The sequence below is a fragment of the Bombus impatiens genome, unplaced genomic scaffold (assembly GCF_000188095.3).
Source record: "Bombus impatiens unplaced genomic scaffold, BIMP_2.2 scf_1707, whole genome shotgun sequence".
Classification (NCBI taxonomy): Eukaryota; Metazoa; Arthropoda; class Insecta; order Hymenoptera; family Apidae; genus Bombus; species Bombus impatiens.
This window is the reverse complement of record NT_178126.1, coordinates 420,646-440,785: the sequence shown is the minus strand read 5'-3', so window position 1 is coordinate 440,785 and position 20,140 is coordinate 420,646. Positions and strand designations below refer to the sequence as shown.

Below are 20,140 nucleotides of genomic sequence, written 5' to 3'. Positions count from 1 at the left end.
ATTATATGGAAAATTTACGAGACAATTTATAATTAATGATCTCACAAAGAAAAATTAATCAAAGTAAAAAGATCTTGCGTTAATTTTGTCAGAAGACATATCGTTATTTTGTTCAAATATGTCGATTGTAATAAGAATTTATTTTTCAACTGTCCAGTTTGGTTTCACCGAATAATTTACGATAATAACGATAAAGGTATCGAGGCAACTTTATAAATAGAGTACATAAATTAAGAAGACCAATTACATGTTCATGGGAAACCTTGATTATAATTATATCAGGAGAAAAAAAAACTGGATGAAATTACGTAGCGGAGCAAACAAGATACTTTAGAATAACCAGATATTTTTAATTTGTTTTTGCGTGTGCCTTACCTTTATTCCTCGGCCGTAAAATTACTTTTCATCAACTCTCTTGTTACCCTCTCTTTCTCTCTCTCTCTCTCTCTCTCTCTCTCTCTCTCTCTCTCTCTCTCTCTCTCTCTCTCTCTCTCTCTCTCTCTCTCTCTCTCTCTCTCTCTCTCTCTCTCTCTCTCTCTCTCTCTCTCTCTCTCTCTCTCTCTCTCTCTCTCTCTCTCTCTCTCTCTCTCTCTCTCTCTCTCTCTCTCTCTCTCTCTCTCTCTCTCTCTCTCTCTCTCTCTCTCTCTCTCTCTCTCTCTCTCTCTCTCTCTCTCTCTCTCTCTCTCTCTCTCTCTCTCTCTCTCTCTCTCTCTCTCTCTCTCTCTCTCTCTCTCTCTCTCTCTCTCTCTCTCTCTCTCTCTCTCTCTCTCTCTCTCTCTCTCTCTCTCTCTCTCTCTCTCTCTCTCTCTCTCTCTCTCTCTCTCTCTCTCTCTCTCTCTCTCTCTCTCTCTCTCTCTCTCTCTCTCTCTCTCTCTCTCTCTCTCTCTCTTGTTAAATCTAACTCTGGTTAAACTCGCGATTATAATTTTGAAATTAATGTTTTCATCGAGAGGAATGTATTCTTATCAGAAATTTAATCTTTACCAAGAACAAAATTGCTTTTACCAAGGCATAATTTTTTATGAAATGATCAAATAATTTTTACTTTTAACTCTTTCAGCAACCAATTCCTTTTAGCCTGTGAGAAAAATTACTTTCTATTAATCGTCAGTAATAGAAACACGTTTCTCGCATAATTTTCAGTCTTGTAATGACATAATCTACTAAAATTTGAAACCAGTCTTATCAGAGACAAGTACTAATTTATTAAAAAAAAAAAGAAAAATCAAGTTGGTGCGCGTAAAATCAACCGCGAAGAAATTATTCAGATAAAATTATCGTTGTTCCACTCTTCGACGTAAATTGTCTAAGAATCCTCGAATAAACAAAAATTCTCACATATTGGATGATTCTTGGAAGGGACCCTTGACTTTAAGACGGAATTTCATTCCTTCTCCTCCCTTCTTTTTAAAGCTTTAAGCTTCCACACTCTAAAAGTGTGCGCAAGGTACTACATAAATGTAATTGTACCACTTATTTTAGGATATTTCTGTACCTGAAATTAACGTGCCGTGGAACCCGCCCCTTTCAATAGCACTCTCCATCCCCCATTTAACGTCCTCTTTCCCCCGATCGCAGAATATACGCGAAGCGTGTATTCCTAATGGGAGATTTGTCGTGCCTTAAAAATCCATTACAATGTACAACAATAAAAAAAGAAAAAAACGTTATAATTCGATATGATATGGTATAATAGAATAAGTCCACCGTTCGATGAACACACAATATAGATCGTTTAAATGAACGCGAGAAAAGTGCAGAGGTTACTTATGATTAAAGTTAATCTGCGCTTTCAGCCTTTCAGTTTCGAAGGTAGAATGGTAAAATAAAATTAATCGTTCGAAAAAGAGACCCTTTAATTTACCTTAAACGACGTTATAATAGCAAGTATCGTAACTTCGAACGTATAAAATGTACAAGATGAACCAGTAATTATCGTTGTTCAAATGTGTTTGAAATATCGCATGAATCTAGAAAATTGGAATACTTTCTTGAATAAGATTGCATGTTGTGTGGCAAAGATGATTTTACAGAATTTGTATTAATTTATGTAGCTCGTTTCTTGATCCTATTTGTTAACCATATCTCTTAGTATTTCTTGTAGTTTATGTCCTATTCTTGTTGTTCCGTTTATTCTTTTTGAGTTTGATGTAATTCGTACATTAACGTGTAGATTATCAACATCCTGCGCTTGCAGATTAATTATATGCATATTTGCTATAGCGATCGTAGAACATACGTAGCTTGATACATAGAATAGAACAATCCAAGGTATTTAAATGTTGATAATTGCTGGTTCACGTTTTAAATATGTTTTAAACGTGTACAGGATTTTTGAAAAACATTGGACGATATATTGTAAGCGAAGTTGGCACTTGGAGGAACTAACAAAAATTCAACGACTAACATAGAGGTATGATATGAGGAGAGTTATGTGTAACGAAACCGAATAATTTGAGAGACTGAATAAACCAAACATTACACAACGATAATAACAGTGATAATAAAACCATATGTTATTACTTGACCATTTTGTCATATGTTGCGGAACACCCTATACGTCGAAGTATTATACACAATAGTTTACATAATAATTGATTTATCGATTGATCGATGAAATATGAAAAATTAGGAAAATTAAGGTTTTACCTTTCGTTATCGAATATTTCATAAATATGCGTTACCCATACAATTCCTGCCTTATAGCAAGTGGAAATGGCACAGAATTGTTAATCGAAAGCAATCGGTTCCCTTCAACGATGAAAAGCTACACGAAATACGAAACATATCGCAAAAGGCACTTTCACTCAACATTCAATCGAACCAAATCGCTTCGCTAATTTTCTTCGTTCTTTTTATTTATTGTTTTTTCTTTTTGTCTTTTATGCTTACTTCTCTCATAACTCTACTCACGGCATTCGCTTCTTTATCATCATTCGTATTACTTTCTTTCTTACTCTTGCGCTCTCTTGCTTTCTCTCTCTCATTCTCACTCTCTCTCTCATTCTCACTCTCTCTCTCTCTCTCTCGTTTTTCTTCAGCTTTGCAAGAGTATACAAAAAGTTTGAATTGCGTAGAATGGAAAAAGTGGAGACACCACTTGTTTTTATGTTCATTCTCGATTTCGTTCACCAGTTCATCTCGTTTCTTTGTCTTTCTGTCTCCCTTCTTCTTTCTCTTCCTTCTTCATTCTATCTTTCTCTTCTTAATAAATACACGGTGTCCCAATTTAAAAAAGGTAGAGATGTATAATAATATAATATATGTACAGAGTAAGATTCCTCGAAAGAACATCATTCACGTTTTCTCGGTATGAGATTAATTAATTAATTTTTCATTGGATCACAGAATGGTAGCGCCCGAGCGTGGCAATTTCTTCTTGAAGACGTTCGAAAACGACCGATCGATGAAAACAGGGAACGTCAATGCATTCGCGAAAAGAAAAGAAAAAAAGAAAGAGAAAGAAAGAAATCGTTTCCGCCGTTTCGTTCGTCGTGTCTTTCTCTTTTCTTCGCTTTTTCTTCTTTCTTTCTGCTTCTCTTCCTGTCTTTTAATCGTACACCATTCGTGTGACCGTTATAGCATAATTACGATATCAATCACACGTATGTAAATGAACATCGCGTATCGGGTCGTTTTCGAAAATCTCGCCGTCTAAAGCTAGCATATGTAATTAAATACCCAAGTTATTACAAAATGGAATATAGCATATTAAAATTACAGACTATCCTTAATATGTACTGCGCTATCAGTCACTGGACAATGGACGCCCCCTATCGATAAATCAGGACGCCGGAAAAGATTTTTGCAGCTGTCTCGACTAATTATAGTTAAATGTTAACGTTCATGGGTTCGAGAATCTCGAGATTGAATACGCTCATGAGAGAAAAGCGGCACTTGATACACGCAGCGTAAATCTAACTAACGTCGAGATTACGACGACGTCGTTCAACGAAATACAAAGATACGAAATTCAGTGCACGAATCTCGACGCAGTTTTCAAGTTTAACCATCGCCCCTCAACATTTCGATCGTCCAGGGTTATTTCTTGCGCCACGTCAGACACCACACCCATTTCACGGCCGCACTATGTGCCTCAACTAGGTTGCAAACACATCACAGATAATACATACTTTCTTATCGTTACACGTCCCAATTTCTCCTTCGATGGTATATTAACGAATTCGAGATCGAGATCCTGCTATAAAGTATGGTAGAGTATCTTTCCATAAGATCGTTTTTATTATTTTCTCGTTCCTGATGCTTTTTCTTGCTCAATTTTAAGCACGCGGTATATTCTCATACTTCCGTTGTTACAGAGACAAACAGCGTCTCGTGATATACAGTAAGCTTGATCATTCTGTTCAATGTTCAAGGTGGAGATTTTATGGTTTAGAAGCTTAACTGATTCGAATAACTCTAGGTTACCCTAAACGCCAATGACTCTGATCGTGGGTCACTCGTCTTTCGCCTTAAGTCTGCCATAATTTTCACTTTCAGATATATTTTTGGTATTTGGTAATACATTTGTACATATCTCGTGATATAACAAACACGTAACATTCCTTGCATAGCGTTTCATCAAACTATAAAATATCAGTGTAATTAAGTAAAATAAAAGAACTTGCTTGTTGTAGTTGGAATGTTTCATAGCATTAGTCATAATTGTTACCTTCCTTTATATTTAGTGTTATCGTGTACAGTGCTTCAGAAATTGCGACTGCGAATATACGATATAATAAGATAACGGTTAACAAGGTACGAGGTTTATTTGTGTCTTCACGATAACTATAGTTTGCGATTTATTTATACGTTGTATACGTATACCAGGGAATCGTTTTCCCAAACGAAGATACACGTGGGGAAGAAAATGGATGTTTTCAATTATTGTATCGTAGCTGTGTGACGCGTAAATTAGCAATTTCGAAACATTTTATTAACAGAAAATTGGAAAAATCATTTAGAAAATTTACCGCAACATTGTAAAATAATATAGTACAGTTCTATTCTTTCGACAAGTTGAATACTGATATTGATTTCTCACCAGATTTTATATTGCAAAATACGATTTTGAGGAATTCGAAGAACATTAAAGGAAATGGGATGTATCAGGTTGTCCGAAAAGTGTCTTTCTTTTACAGACACGTCTTTTACAACGACGCATCTTTATACAAACATGAAACCTAATCTGTCGAACGTTGTAATCTTTATCTTGATAGAACAAAATAGATCATACGTAATTCGATAAAATAATATAAAACGGAAAATGTTGTGCGTCCACTATTTCCTTATAAAACGAAAGAAACTTTTCGGACGACCTAATACAAACTCGAACATTGTATTTTAAACCTAATCTGTCGAACGTTGTAAAGTTGAATACTGATATTGATTTCTCACCAGATTTTATATTGCAAAATACGATTTTGAGGAATTCGAAGAACATTAAAGGAAATGGGATGTATCAGGTTGTCCGAAAAGTGTCTTTCTTTTACAGACACGTCTTTTACAACGACGCATCTTTATACAAACATGAAACCTAATCTGTCGAACGTTGTAATCTTTATCTTGATAGAACAAAATAGATCATACGTAATTCGATAAAATAATATAAAACGGAAAATGTTGTGCGTCCACTATTTCCTTATAAAACGAAAGAAACTTTTCGGACGACCTAATACAAACTCGAACATTGTATTTTACATTCTAGATGTCGTATTGAAAGTAGAACGTCTTTTAATGTAACCATTTTCACATACAAATACTTTATTACCTCCTTTTATAGAGAATGCAATATTAATTGGTATATAAAAAATGTAAGTGACTTTTAAAAGATTGGAACGCTCCCAGTTTAGAAGCAGACTTCACGTGATATATCATTCGAGACCATTTTATCTTCCGTAATAAATTTTTTGTCTGCTTTTCATCGTTTTACAGCTTGGACGAATACCACGGGTCACGCAATGTATAATCAGCGGCCTCGAATTTGTTAAATATCATACTCTCTGTCTATATCACTTCGTAGAATAATATTTGTTCCGTTCTTACCGTTAGAGCCTTTCGAGGTGTTAAAAAGAGACGAACAGCTGATTAACATAATGGATGGAGCGATTGAATTACCCTAAACGATCGATATCTCTGGACTAAACTATAACGCGTGGAAAAGTAGAAACGTTACAATTTTCTTTCACGAATCTTATTCTCTCTTAATTTTGATACAGAACGCTAAGATTCTTCTTGAAAAAATTTTGGAACGTAATAGAAAATGTAATGAAATGCTTCGTAATCTGTAACATTTACGATCTTAACTTTATACTTTTAGTTTACACCTCGACTATAGTCAAAAATCGGTTGAGATTCGTGACACTTTCTACAATGAAGTATCCTCTCTCGACTAAATGTTCTACCTAAACTTCCTACTAATTCGACCATTCTTTCACGAAAAACCGTGAATTCAACTCGAAGAATTAAGGCTATAAGTGACTACTCGTAAGTACTTCGAATGGAATGTTTAATTATATCGAATGCAAAAATCGGAATGTAATGTTTAAGGGATGAAAATAACGCGAACTCGTGATCGGAGAGCAGCGGATTGTTTCATCGCGTCGATTCTCCATTAAATATCGCTATTTTTATCGATCAAATCGATTAGCTAAGCGATTACATGAGTCAGATGTGGCAAAAAAGAAAGGAGACACGTTCAACGATTACATAATTGTTTTGTGCACGCGGACGCGATTAAATACATATTTCATACTGTGTCGTAGATTTAATAAATCTTTCGGGGAAAAAACATGATATTTCGTATACGTTTGCGAAAATGGAGGATATTATGGAGGAGATTTATTGCACGTATGAAAAATACTTCAAAGAATGAAATACGAGATAAGGAGAATAATTAATTATGCGGTGCATGGCGAAAAATTCCTATTAAATATAAATGAAATTTAAAAATTATATTACTCGATTATGCAAAACCTAGATTCTCTTGCATGATTGAAATTAATGAAATCTTATAAGTTGTGAGTTATCGACTGTAATAAATTTTCTTATACCGCAGGAACAAATGTAGTAATTAATCAACGGAATTGTTCGCGCAAATTGTACAAATTACATGTTATCTGATCATATTATTTCACGGAAAATTATAAAATGATGGAAGAGAAACTCGTGACACTTCAATTTGCTAATATTACTGAGTTAATAAATCATTGTGCAATGGTACCCTGATAATAACCATAATACAAGGCCAAAAAACAATAATAGAGATATGCATCGATTCGAAATAGTTCTTACTTTTTTACATGAAACAAGTTACAGACTTATTGATACCTTGTTCGCCTCAAAACGAAATCTGCTACGCGACGACTTACCTAATAAAACGAATGGCAGGATGATACACTTATTTATTCATTCTGTCGATAAATGTTATACGCGCACGAAACCGAAATGATTTTTTAATAATCCTATTACTCCCTCGTCAGACCGGATAAATCGTGAAATTAGATTAGAACGCGAACGATCTTGCATATGCAATGACTGATATCAGACCATCGATATCGGGAACGACATGCTTAAACGTTAAAGGACATTCGTTTTCGACAAATCGTACTCTCTAAAGACGCGTAGTCACGATCTCGGGTCCGTTTTTACTTACAATTTAAATATTAAAGTATAATATGAGTATGTTGGCGTCGAAAACCTCTGTATAGTTTCTTACACGTCTATTAAATTGAATTTTTTTTCGAATATAGATGATTAATCGATGAATTTAATTACTGATATCCCGCGGCCGAACAAACGTATCAGCCATCATGCGGTATCATCTTTCCCGCCCGTCGTTTTTCTATTCCATCTTCGTCTTTTTCGAGATCCTCTTTAAAATTGTCTATCTCAATCATTTCGAATTAATTATATCTTGGTCCTTGAGTGCATGGTTTTATAACTTCGCGTTTGGCGATATTCTATCCTTCCCTTTCTATAAGCTGCGTCTCATAACTATAAGACCACAGTAAAATTTTCAATTTTTATAGAGCTACGAGATACACAGTGACAAGATCTGTTTAGAAATATGTAAAAAATCGGACGGACAAACATATAAAACTTATCGTTAGAATTCTATTTTATCGTATCTTGAATTCAATTTTCGTGTACCAGGATATTCTGTTACATCGGTTCTGTATCCCAGTTCGTGCATTTATGACAGATTCAGAAACGCAAAAGTGTACAAGAATGCGCATAATGTCCAACGGTATCTTGAATAAAGTAAAAATGATGCGTACCTTTGTTCACGTTCTATTTCTTCGATAATATTCAGAAAAAGAAGTGAATTTGTATGAACATTTGCAGTTTGGTTACGAAACAAGATTAAACTAATTTTCTTCCTTTTTTATGATTTCCAAATGAAATTTCAATGTTGGAAAAGACAAATTGTCTTTCGATGCGATTTCAAACGTGTCATATTTTTGTACGCCGCGAGCATACAAATATCCAGTGACATCGTAACTTCAGTCTCAACTCTGTCCAGAAGAAGAGAAGTGAAACGTTCGCGAAACCTCGGAACAAACACGATCGAAATCCAAAGGACCACGAATATGTCATCCGATAATAGGGAAATTTTAAGATCTAAAGTATCATATTTCGTTCCGTATCGCGTTAATATATAAGAATGTATATAACACAGCGTGTAATAATCGAAAGTCTATGTGGTTTTATGGTTATGAAACGCAATCTGATTATTCGACTTCCTCTTTCAATGGCGAACCAATACGTTTCTACGGTATTTCTCCATGGTACTCTTCGCATACTCTTCGCCTCACACGTACACCACGAGGACCTCCATCGTACGCAAGACATAAATCCTGTCATATTCTCGATAATATGGCACGATTCAAAGCCTGCCACGAACGGCCTCGAAAATATTTCCTTTCGCGTCCTCGACAGTACCACGCAAGAACTTGGAAAATCTGACAACTTGATCGACTCTTCGCTCTTACTTACTTCCTCATACTTAACGAGGATTTAATCGGTTCTGTCGAGAACTTCCGCTACTTCTCCGAACTTTTCTTCGAAAAGAGAGAAATCGCAACTCTGACCAGAAGCTTCGATGGACGAATAGCTTTCCTGCTTGCGTGGTTCCTACCGCAAACTTTCGGATCGTCCCTTTCGCTCCTCAGGAACGAATTTGCTGATGTTAGAAGTCGATGAAAGATAATTACTCTCTATACCGTTATTCTTCTTGAAGAGAAATAATGTAATAATTTCTAAATTGGTAATATTGTTCACGTACAAAAGACAAGGATAAAGAAGAATAGGAAGTGTCTATTTTAAACGATTTCAAGGTGATGTGGCGTATTTTGATGACGGCAACTGGCACTTAGAAGTTTTCTTAGAACACGAAGAATTACAGAAATTATTATTGTTATTTATTTATTGTCGATTAATAGTCGCTAGCAACCGCAATTAGAATTACAGAAATATTCGTCGGAGATTCGTCAGAGAAAACAGAAAGTCTGCATGTTTGTATGTTTGCATATCGCTAAATAATAAAGCGGCATGCATAACACGAGCGCCAGGAACAAAGTATCTAAATATTAGTAAAATTGGTGGATATTTTTGTTTCGACAATAACAGAATTGGACATTTCTTACTTTGTCCCAGTATTCTGTAGTATTTAACTTGATATAAAATAATTACTTTTTCACGATACTACGAATTTTATTACGAATATAGTTGAAGTTTGTTTCGACAAGTATACCAAGATATTCAAACTTAATTTTCGTAATAAAGTTCTTTTGTGACATTCCTTATTCTTTGTCCTTACCTTTTGTACTTGAACTGTCTTTTGGATCGATACTTTGATAAAGAAGAAAGCTAAATACACAAATATGTGTCAGTATCCCTCCAGAGATTAACGATTAACCACACGATTAACCTTAACGTGTCATAAAAACTTTCATTCTTAACCCTGCTGCGATTCCCCAATTCCTATATTTCTTGTTTTCATTGATCACATAAAAAAGATTTGCGATATTTCACGAAGATGTTCAACGTTAAGTTAAAACGAGACATCGTGCGTACCAGTAATCATTTCTTTTTTTCTTTTTTACTCAATCTAAATTCGAATCTAAAATGATGCAAAGAACGCAGCAGGTCTGAACAACTATAAGGAAACTATTCAAAAACTGTACACGTGTCATTGCACCTTTCGCACCGTGACAGGGGAAACTTAACTTTCTCAGCTCACAGTCTGAGCTGAAACTATCGAGATCTCGATCACTTTCTACAAGCAGCGACAATGTCACGAATAACGATCTCACCACCGCTGTAATTCGTTGAGGAAATTGATTTCCTACCGAGTGTTCGCTAGGAAGGATTTCTTCTTCCCTCTCTCTCTGTATCTCTCTCCCTCTCTCTGTATCTTGTTAAATTTCCCTTTCCTTGTAACAACCGAAGCGTATACACAAAGAAACACGTTGCCCCTGTAGACACGAGCCGGTATCGGTTCCCGCTGGACTTCCTGACGGGAAATTGCTCGGGGCAGAATCGCGTTCGGCGCCAAGTGGAATGCTCGGTGAATACGCTCTGTGAAACTCGATTCCTCGAGAATACGAAACTTTCAAGGAGATAGAGGCGGCTGTGTTCGAATCGAAATTAGCGCACGGGAAATTGCATTTTCGACTATGTAGATTACACTTTCGTCGACTAGTAGTTCGATTGAGATGCTTTCGATTAGTTGCTTGTTTTACGGTCGATTGCCCTCATTCAGTATCCGCAAGGTTGAACCGTAGAGTTCGATTAATGGAATTGTTAAACGCTCGACGTGTCGAACAATGAATTTTGTTTCGGGAATGTTTTCGTTGACGAATCGTATTTTGATAATCTCTTATCGTATTTGATGAATGATAGTGTTGCGTTTTGTTTAGATGGTTCAAAGAAAATTTATGTCACGCACGAAACCTTGGTCCCATTGGTCAGGTTTTGCGAACGTTTAACGACGAGATCCTTGTTTTGGAAGAAAAATCCCTTGTTACTGATAACTTACGGGAAGAATCGAATCAGCTGTAAGACAGTAGTGAGATATTTAAATTTAAACGGCTGCTACAAGAAATAGACGAAATCTCGATAACTTCGAAAAACAGACTATCGATATTGGCTCGTGTATCTTAGTTCATCGTAATCGATGATTAATTCCAAAGAAAATCTCTTAACTGGACGATTCAATTTCTCGTTTCTAAATATCCTTTCTTCCCTTTCCTCGAATTTCAAAACCATTTACAAATTCCATCGATAAACTACGGCTTCCAAGATGTTACCCATTTCGTGATACCACATTGTAAAAACGTCGCCCCATTGTCATCATCGTCGCCGTCGCAGAAACCGCCTACTCAAGTTTGTTCCCGATATATATGAGATCCTCGCGATCGTACAAACTTCAAGCCAGAAAGGCAAGCTCCGAACTTTCCCTCGTAATTTAAATCCTGGACACGTAAAGCGGCCGATGAACCTGTTGAGGGTTGCCGTTTTGCTTCGAATGGCGAGGATTCTGCAATAATTCCCTGGTCTCGCTCGGTGAACCGGGACTCAGGCTGTTAGTGGTCGACGTTTCTACGCGGTCACTGATAATCTCCTCTTCGGTGATCTGTTCGAGGTATAGGGCGGACTGAGCAGTCTGGTGATCTCCGTTGAGCGTCGGTGGCGGCGAATAAGCAGGCGGAGGACTTCTCGGTGGAGAAGTAGACTCTTTCTCGTTCTCCGTTTCTATAGCTGCAGCGGTAGCTGCCTGTTGTTGCAGTTGCCTCGCTCTTCTGGCTTGCCTGGTGGTCAATCCTCCAGTTTCCGCGTCTCTCTCCAGTCTGTGTCCCGACTTGGACCTGGTTAATTGCCTTTGCACGTACTCTTCCAGGTCGTTTTCTTCTTTCTTCGCGATCACCCTGTTCAAAATGATGAGGAACATGCCGACGATGATAGCGAACAGACCTATGGCTACCAGCTCGTTCCACCAGCCTCCAGATGCTTTGGTTCCCCATTGAGCGAGATCTCCCGGCAACAGGCCACTCATCAGAAGAAAAGCACCGAACACCAGGAAGACCACGCCGATGTGAAGCATTCCCACCGACGTGACCACCTTCGAATCCAACATACCCTGGCCGGCAGAACGATTCGGATGTCCGGTTTTATGGTGTCTCGGTTGTTGATCCAAGGAACCGGTCGAAGCCCTGGGCGACGTCAGGCCGCTCTCGCCCGATTGCGCGCTATAACGACGCTCGCGGGCACGACGCTGCTCGTCCCGGCGTTTTCTCTGACGCTTGATGGCCAGCGCCGAGTGCAATCCAACCGCGTGCATCCTGCAACACCGGAAAGACAACCCTTGCTCAGTCAATCCTCTACAACTCTCACTCTCTCTCTCTCTCTCTCTCTCTCTCTCTCTCTCTCTCTCTCTCTCTCTCTCTCTCTCTCTCTCTCTCTCTCTCTCTCTCTCTCTCTCTCTCTCTCTCTCTCTCTCTCTCTCTCTCTCTCTCTCTCTCTCTCTCTCTCTCTCTCTCTCTCTCTCTCTCTCTCTCTCTCTCTCTCTCTCTCTCTCTCTCTCTCTCTCTCTCTCTCTCTCTCTCTCTCTCTCTCTCTCTCTCTCTCTCTCTCTCTCTCTCTCTCTCTCTCTCTCTCTCTCTCTCTCTCTCTCTCTCTCTCTCTCTCTCTCTCTCTCTCTCTCTCTCTCTCTCTCTCTCTCTCTCTCTCTCTCTCTCTCTCTCTCTCTCTCTCTCTCTCTCTCTCTCTCTCTCTCTCTCTCTCTCTCTCTCTCTCTCTCTCTCTCTCTCTCTCTCTCTCTCTCTCTCTCTCTCTCTCTCTCTCTCTCTCTCTCTCTCTCTCTCTCTCTCTCTTTCTCTCTATTTCTTTGACTACGAGTGTTACCGTGTCTTTTGCTCGTTCTTTTCTTCTATTCGAATTTCCACTCGATTTTCTTCGAAAGATCGAATTTCTAATTGAATTGTTAATTAGGCAAATCTGCCGATACGCCGAGACGAGCATCGCTAATTTGTACAGTGCGATCTTGAAGATGGGGTTCGTTAGAACTTGAAGCGCTAAGAATCGTTGGTTGCTCGCTAATTTCTAGTTTCTCTACGTGTACGTTCTTTCTATGCGTTCGATCACATGCACTGGACTCGCACGCCCGGGTGTAATGCTGTTTTTACAAAAGCAAAGGATCTTTCAGACGTTTAATAATCGTATAACGAGGCAGTAATACAGTCGACGATCTATTGAAGGCAGGAAACGATGTCGATTCCTGTGTCTCGAAGCGTATACGTTGCTCGTACTCGAGGGAATTTATCGTGCTTCTAGTTTGGCGACGACGATGCTCGTCTCCGTGGACTTTTACGCGTTTTCGGGTTTTATCGATCGCTTAGATACGTTCGCAATTCTAAAGGCTGTACAAGGTTCGCTCACAGGGTTCACAGGATGCACTGCGATAGAATCGCCGCGTTAAATTCGCTACGTTTTTTCGCAATAAATGAATTACCAAAATGTTCCTGCCGCTGTCGTTGAACCTGTGAAAATCTCTTCTTGCACGTCTCTGCTCGATTCCTCAACGGCGTGATGGTCGGCGACATGGAAAAAAGGAGATGAGATGAATATCTTCTTAATTTGAAGCTGCTACAGTCCTTCTTTTTAGTGCAAGCAAAGATAAAAGATTACTTCGGCGTTTTCAGCTCGTACGCGGAAGATTTTTTTCTCTTTGTTAAAACTCGCAAAACCAGAAAGTGTAAGTCAGAGGCTCCATTGTGCGGAACTTTTAATTATTCTGTTACACCTCATTTCCTTTTTTCTTCTGTTGCTCGTGCCTACGTATAAGCATTACAATGGATAGTTTGCACGAAATCCAATCACAATCGTTGTTAAACATTTTAATTAATACGCGTTCCATGTTTTATATTACAACGAATATTCATTGGAAACATGTTATTCGTTTCGCATATTTTGCGTAAATAAAGTGGTGCGAAAGTTGCCGCTCCAATTTACCGATGTCGTCTAGTTAGAATTTCTAATTAGTTTGGCTCTGGCGTACGATTCTCTCCCGTTGACGTGTACTCGACTTCCGGTTCGATATGTGTTCCGGAAGCTGACCAATTTACAGACTAATGTCCGGCTGACAAATACAAATCGAGAAAAGTCACCACGGACTAACTTCGAATCGACGTATTTGCTACGTGAATTACGACAAAATAATGTTACACGTGTGAGCGTAAATCAAGTTTTCTTGGCAAGTTTCTCTTCTCTCATTAAGCAAAAGCGTAGATGTTTCAACATACTGTTATATTATTTATATAAATTACGACGCTTTTAATCGAGTAAAGAAGTTACCAAAGTGCACCAGAGTAGAATAAAAAGTATTGAAGCAAAGTAGATTCGGTGTTTCATGAATAAATCAATAGAAATTTCTTAAAGGATCGAGTAAAAGTGATGTTATAAACACGTGGTGTGTTAAGAATCATCATGCACGACTAATATATTATTTCAAGAAGGTTGATATATTATTCCACGATAAAAAAATAATTCCTTTTTATTTCATCAAATGTTTTATATCCCAAACATTTTAAATTCGCAACATAAATTAATACTTTTTCATTTATTTCATTTACAGATAAACATTAATATCGTGTATATTTGATATCCAAATTAATATTCTTTATAATAATAATATAAATATAACTTCGCGTTGATTTCAGTAGAAAAACCTGTACTAAACTTTCTAAATTAAATATTCTTTTACGATCTCGATTAAAATACAAGTCATAAATTATATTTCAAAGAATCTCGTAAAAAATTATTCCCTCCGCGAAATCGCGGTAAAGAAATTACGTGAAACGAGGATGAATGTGTGTTTGCGTGTAGAATAATTTGATATATTGAATATTACTTTAGGGGAAATTAAGTTGAAGGAAGGTTAAAAACGTTTCTGACGTTCCTTTCCGTCGTAATATCATTATTATGCTTGCTTTTACGGTCAAAAACGGCACATTTAAAAAAAAGCTGGGTAGGACAGTTTCCGCGGGTAATTTCTCCGGTGAAGTAGTATGAAAAAGTTCAGTTCGAAAAACGAAATCGCGTTTCACCCGTATCTTTCCTTTTTAATCAAAGTAAAACTGCGTAATTTAATTAATGCGACGAAAATTTATTAGAATCCGATAAAGTAAAGACATAATACAAATAATGTGCGTATAATAAAATTTCCAGGTATAAAATGTAAAACTACTCTGTGGAATGAAAATAACGCGAACATCGTGTTTGTTCTCGACTTTTCCAGTAATATACGTCTCTCTGTCAGTACAGAATAAATTGCATTTGGCAAATTAATTTTTCAAAAGATCAACAGCGTCTCAAGTATAAAAATGAGATTTAAGAAAAAGCAGATTAAATATTTTCTGTATTAACGTTTTCATTTTATTCACTTGCTCTCGCATCTTTGTACAAGTAACATTCTACTTTTCTGAGAGAAAACATTACATTATATGCTACGTGATAAGAATATGAAATATCATCCAGAATTGATTCGAAATGTAAATGCCAGTCGTTAAGGAAATTTAGGAGCTAGAAGACGAATAAAATGTGACGTGAGTCTTTATGTACGTATGTAAGTGCCAAGGTGTCACATCGTTGAGTATTTAACTTTATGCTTCATTTGTCACGATCTGTTGGCTTTTAAAATTTACGATAGTTATAAGAATATTCAAATTCTCGTACAAAAATTGAGTATTCTTTAAAATGAGCATATTTTAGTTTATCGGCATAAAAGTGCATCGTGTGTTTGCAGCGCAAATATAAGACTTTACTGTGATAGGCGTAATAAAAATGTGATGTTTCATATTTCGAAATAACCTTCGTTTCACTGTCACTGTTTGCGAACCTTTCCGTGCGACTTCATTGTATCGTTGTAGATAGAAAGAACTTTGGTGTGTTAAAACTTTCGTAGTAACTTCTCAATGTCATAGTCTTTACAATTTTGGACGTGTTGCAAGTGTAATAAAATAGGTATAGCGGACGTATAGCAAACGTGGCAACAGTAAAAGCAAACTTTTATGTTTCTATCTCTTGTTGTTTCAGAAATCTTTACAGTTGAACCGTTCCTTTAGTAAAAAAAATATGTCCGTACGTATGTCACGTATTTTATTTTCGATTTAATGTATTATTTGATTCTAATTTATAAAACACAAACATACGTATTTGAACAAGTAATTTAAGATTCTGTCTGTGTTTTTTGAGATTTACAATGACGCTATTTACAGTTTTGCTGCTTGTAAAAATCGTAATTTTATAATACGTTTTTCTTACACAGAGAATTTATTGAAACGAGTAAAAATTCCCACGCAAAGACAAGGATGTCTGAAGGAATACTCTGAACTCTCTAAAATTTAAACGAAAATATTAAAAATCTTCTCTGAAAATACGTAAAATCTTCATTAACGTAAAAAATTCTTATTCGAAGTTACGTAAAAATATAGTTTCTATCATACACTGAATATAAGCACGTTCATTTTTTTTTTCTTTTCACTCAGTTTTTAATTATAGAATAATATTCTATTATTTTGAGAATTGTTTCGAAAATTTAGAAATCATAAAAATTTATTTGGGGAATCCTATTATTTTGAGAATTGTTTCGACAATTTAGAAATTATAAAAATTTATTTGCGGAATTTATACATATACGAATTTATAAATAATTTTATCTTGGATGTTTCCTTTGAAAACTCTTACGTTATAGAAGAACGATATAGAGGAATTACATAACTTGTAGGAAGCAATATCCAGTAGTCAGTGACAACATTTGTTACAATTTCCGAAGTAGTTACGAAGATATTTACTCGTAATGCGTTGCGTGACTCACGCTCTATATAATCATTGGAGGTACAAGGTAGAAGAACGATATTCCCATAGATGCTATAAATAAGATGAAACTCTCCTAACAACTTTACAATCTTCCAGAATGTTGATATATATACGTATAAATATTTCGTATATACGTATGTAATTTATATGAACATTAACTTTTTTTAATGTATTAATTCCTTTATATCTTTTTATAGTTTTTCTTTTTTAAGTTAAACGAAGCATACTACTTTAATCGTAAAAGGTTCCATTCTTGATAATTCGCATAAACTTCGTTTCGTTATAAATTACAACTATGGTAGAAAAATTGCGTAATAAAAACTCTAGAGATTATATAGTATAGTAAATAATAATTATATGCAATAATTATTCAACATTCGTTGAGAATTTCGCTCTATATATGTAATAATCTTGATTGTAAGTTAAAAATTTGATATTTTTCCTTTCGTCAGAGTAAAAATGCATTTCCCCATAGGAATTTCAATTCCTTATTCCTTATCAATTCCTTATATTCTTATTTATTAGAAGAGAAATGGAATTGAATCTTACATTTCCTTTTGTTACTGTATTCGCGTTATGTTTTCTAAAGAAACTTGTTATTTCGACGATCCAATATAACAGAACTACATCGGAAAATTTTCATAACTCTACAATAATGTGCGAAGGTATTCTGCCAGGTAGATTTCTCATTTTACGTTCTAAGAACGATATCTGAAGGAATTTTTACTAATATAATATACTATATAATAGAAATCATTGTTATGCAAGTCAGGATTTTCAGAACTCGAATTTAGTTACGTGTTCCGAATTTTAAAAGTATCATCCATTTAGTTTTATAATTAGATAACAATATTCTTTGCTATGATACGTTTGCATGAAAAATATAATGAATTTTTTTTAAATAATAAATGCGAGATATTATTTTATGAAACTAGCAGTGAGCTGATTTACACAACTGTTCATTCGTTTCCCTATACACAATATTAGTTAAAGTTCTTTTAGATGCTCTATACTGTCATATAATATCTTATAATGATTAGCCCGCGGATATTTATGCGAATCAATATTTCAGTAAATACAAAAGACTGGATGTCATAAAAAGTACTATATCATAGACATTTTGTATATTTTTGCACTAATATGCACGAATATTCGCAGTGTAATAATCACTTTACACTTTACACAAAATGGAACGAAGATCAAGTAACGATAATTTGAAAATACAATTCAAGTTATACAATTACATATTTTCAAAGTCCAATAAAAAGACCACGGTATGATGTTATCCGAAGATATACTACGCCCTATATTCTTTTTATTCCTTTCCTTCAAACTTTATCGCGACTCGCTCGTAAACGAGAATCACTTTTCGTTTTTAAAGAAACATACTCGTAATCTAGCAGTTTCATCGACAGCCGTGTATTTTGACCTACTGCTTCAATGTGTTTTTAATCCATTCAGGAGCATATATACATGCCTGAATTCAATGGCGACGTATCGTGAATACTTGTAATTTTCCCGAATGCTTCCAATTTCCAACGAATTCTTTCTTTCTACGAACGCGTCGAATATTTGTCCATTTCACGAATTCCAACTTCCATGCAAATTTTGCAGCAAATATTGGGTGGCAGAGTTCCTTTTTAGAAAGCTCTAAAAAATAGCGTAAAATCTGGCTAACGCAGTAGGAAACAACCCATCTCTTTCATTTCGGTCTCACAGTGACTCGCGAAAAAACTCGGACAGTTATTACAAAAAGTTTTTATGAACATGTTACGTGCGTTGTACGAAACTTTGTGAAATTTCATTAACACATGTAACCAGACCCGATTATCAGGATTATATTGCTACAGTTTGCATCAGATTTGAGAATGTACATAGGAGCTACAGGATAATTAGTGTAAAATATTTAGCGTGTCAGTTGTCCATTACATTAACAAGCCTCGATATCCAGTGGAACAAAAGTTCACGTTGTCTTCAACATTTATTACGATGGCTATCCATGTTGCTATCAACTTTTTACTAGATATACATCTTTCAGTACATATCGTGTAACTTTTACGTACAATATTTTCAAATTCATTTTAAATGTTGCCAATATAACTGTTACATCCGGTGACTCTCTACCCAAACCAGGCTCCATATCGCGGGTAAGATAACTGTCAGATGTCTACACACCTTTATCGCGTACCCTCAAGTAATCTTAAGGATCCATCATGAATCTTGGCATTTTCATAGTTAAGGTGATTCAGACCAAACAAGTATCTTTCTAGTTAAAGTATTCTCTAGAGATTTATCGTCCACTTCGGAAAGGTACAGGAAATTTGACTTTTCGCACATACAGTGTCTCTCGCTAGCAATCTTCTCTCGAGGGCGGTCCGACCTACGAACCTTTTTCTTATCCAATTAAAAACAATCTAGGCAAAATTGCCATCAATAAATCCGATTGTTCTCTGCCAGAACATCGTCACCGAGCTTCACTCGTTTATTATCCGTAGAACAGTCTTGACTGCTTTTCCGTTCGTTAATTAGTCATCAGTTTAACTTACAACTTACACGTCGCTAAGACTACGTCTACACGTGGGTACCTGTCTATATCTACAAAGTTGTTGGAGGAAAGTGTATATTGTGACCCATTACTTTAGTGTTATAATCAGTTCAACCACCTCTATGATCCTAATCGAAATAGGAGATCGGCCAATTCGCCGAAATCGGTCAAATCGTAATGAAAATTACGACTCTCGTTGACGCGATCTACGCCGAATGCGTCTCTCCGCGAATGGTTGAACAATAATCAAGACAGTCGTGCTCCGTTACAGAGACGATAAAATTTCAAAATGTTCATAGAGAGTTTCTCTGACTGTTCAGATACTTTCGTCAGTTATCATACATATGCATATTTATAAGATGTTTCCAAAGTGTTCATCTTCGTGAAGCACAACATACAATATTCATAAGAGATTTCTGTAAGTGTTCAAATACTTCCGCGAGACACTGTAAGTGTCACCGACGCAGCAGTGTAATCCTCGTTTCTTCGTGCCCTCGTTTCTTCGCTGGAAGCCCCATGACGATGCTGTTGTGGCTCCTTTAATGGACCTTCGACAAAGCTCTTCTACTCTTGGTATTCCCGGGGCGTACGTAAGAGAAGATTCTTGTAAATTGCGCGTCGCCGCGACATATCTTTCTAGAAATCTCTTTATACTTCCTGTGCTCTTGTAAAATAGTTGCTAACGGCACCAAAATAATCTTTTCTCGTGCGAGTGAT

General features: G+C 36.3%; 1 protein-coding gene and 1 long non-coding RNA gene across 2 annotated transcripts in view; both read right to left on the bottom strand.

The window, feature by feature from the left end:
- Window positions 1-10,098: 10,098 nt before the first annotated feature.
- LOC117152435 lies at window positions 10,099-18,681 on the bottom strand. The gene is made up of 3 exons (XR_004462819.1): window positions 18,669-18,681; window positions 12,397-12,431; window positions 10,099-10,405 (listed from the first exon to the last, which is right to left on the bottom strand). It is a non-coding gene; the product is annotated as an uncharacterized LOC117152435 (long non-coding RNA).
- LOC100744711 overlaps window positions 10,099-20,140 on the bottom strand; it is a 50,386-nt gene continuing 40,344 nt past the window's right edge. Inside the window, exon 2 of the mRNA XM_003494178.4 lies at window positions 10,099-12,344. Coding sequence (XP_003494226.1) covers window positions 11,471-12,343 — 873 coding nt within the window. The 5' untranslated portion in view covers window position 12,344 and the 3' untranslated portion in view covers window positions 10,099-11,470. The remainder of the gene's footprint in view (window positions 12,345-20,140) is intronic.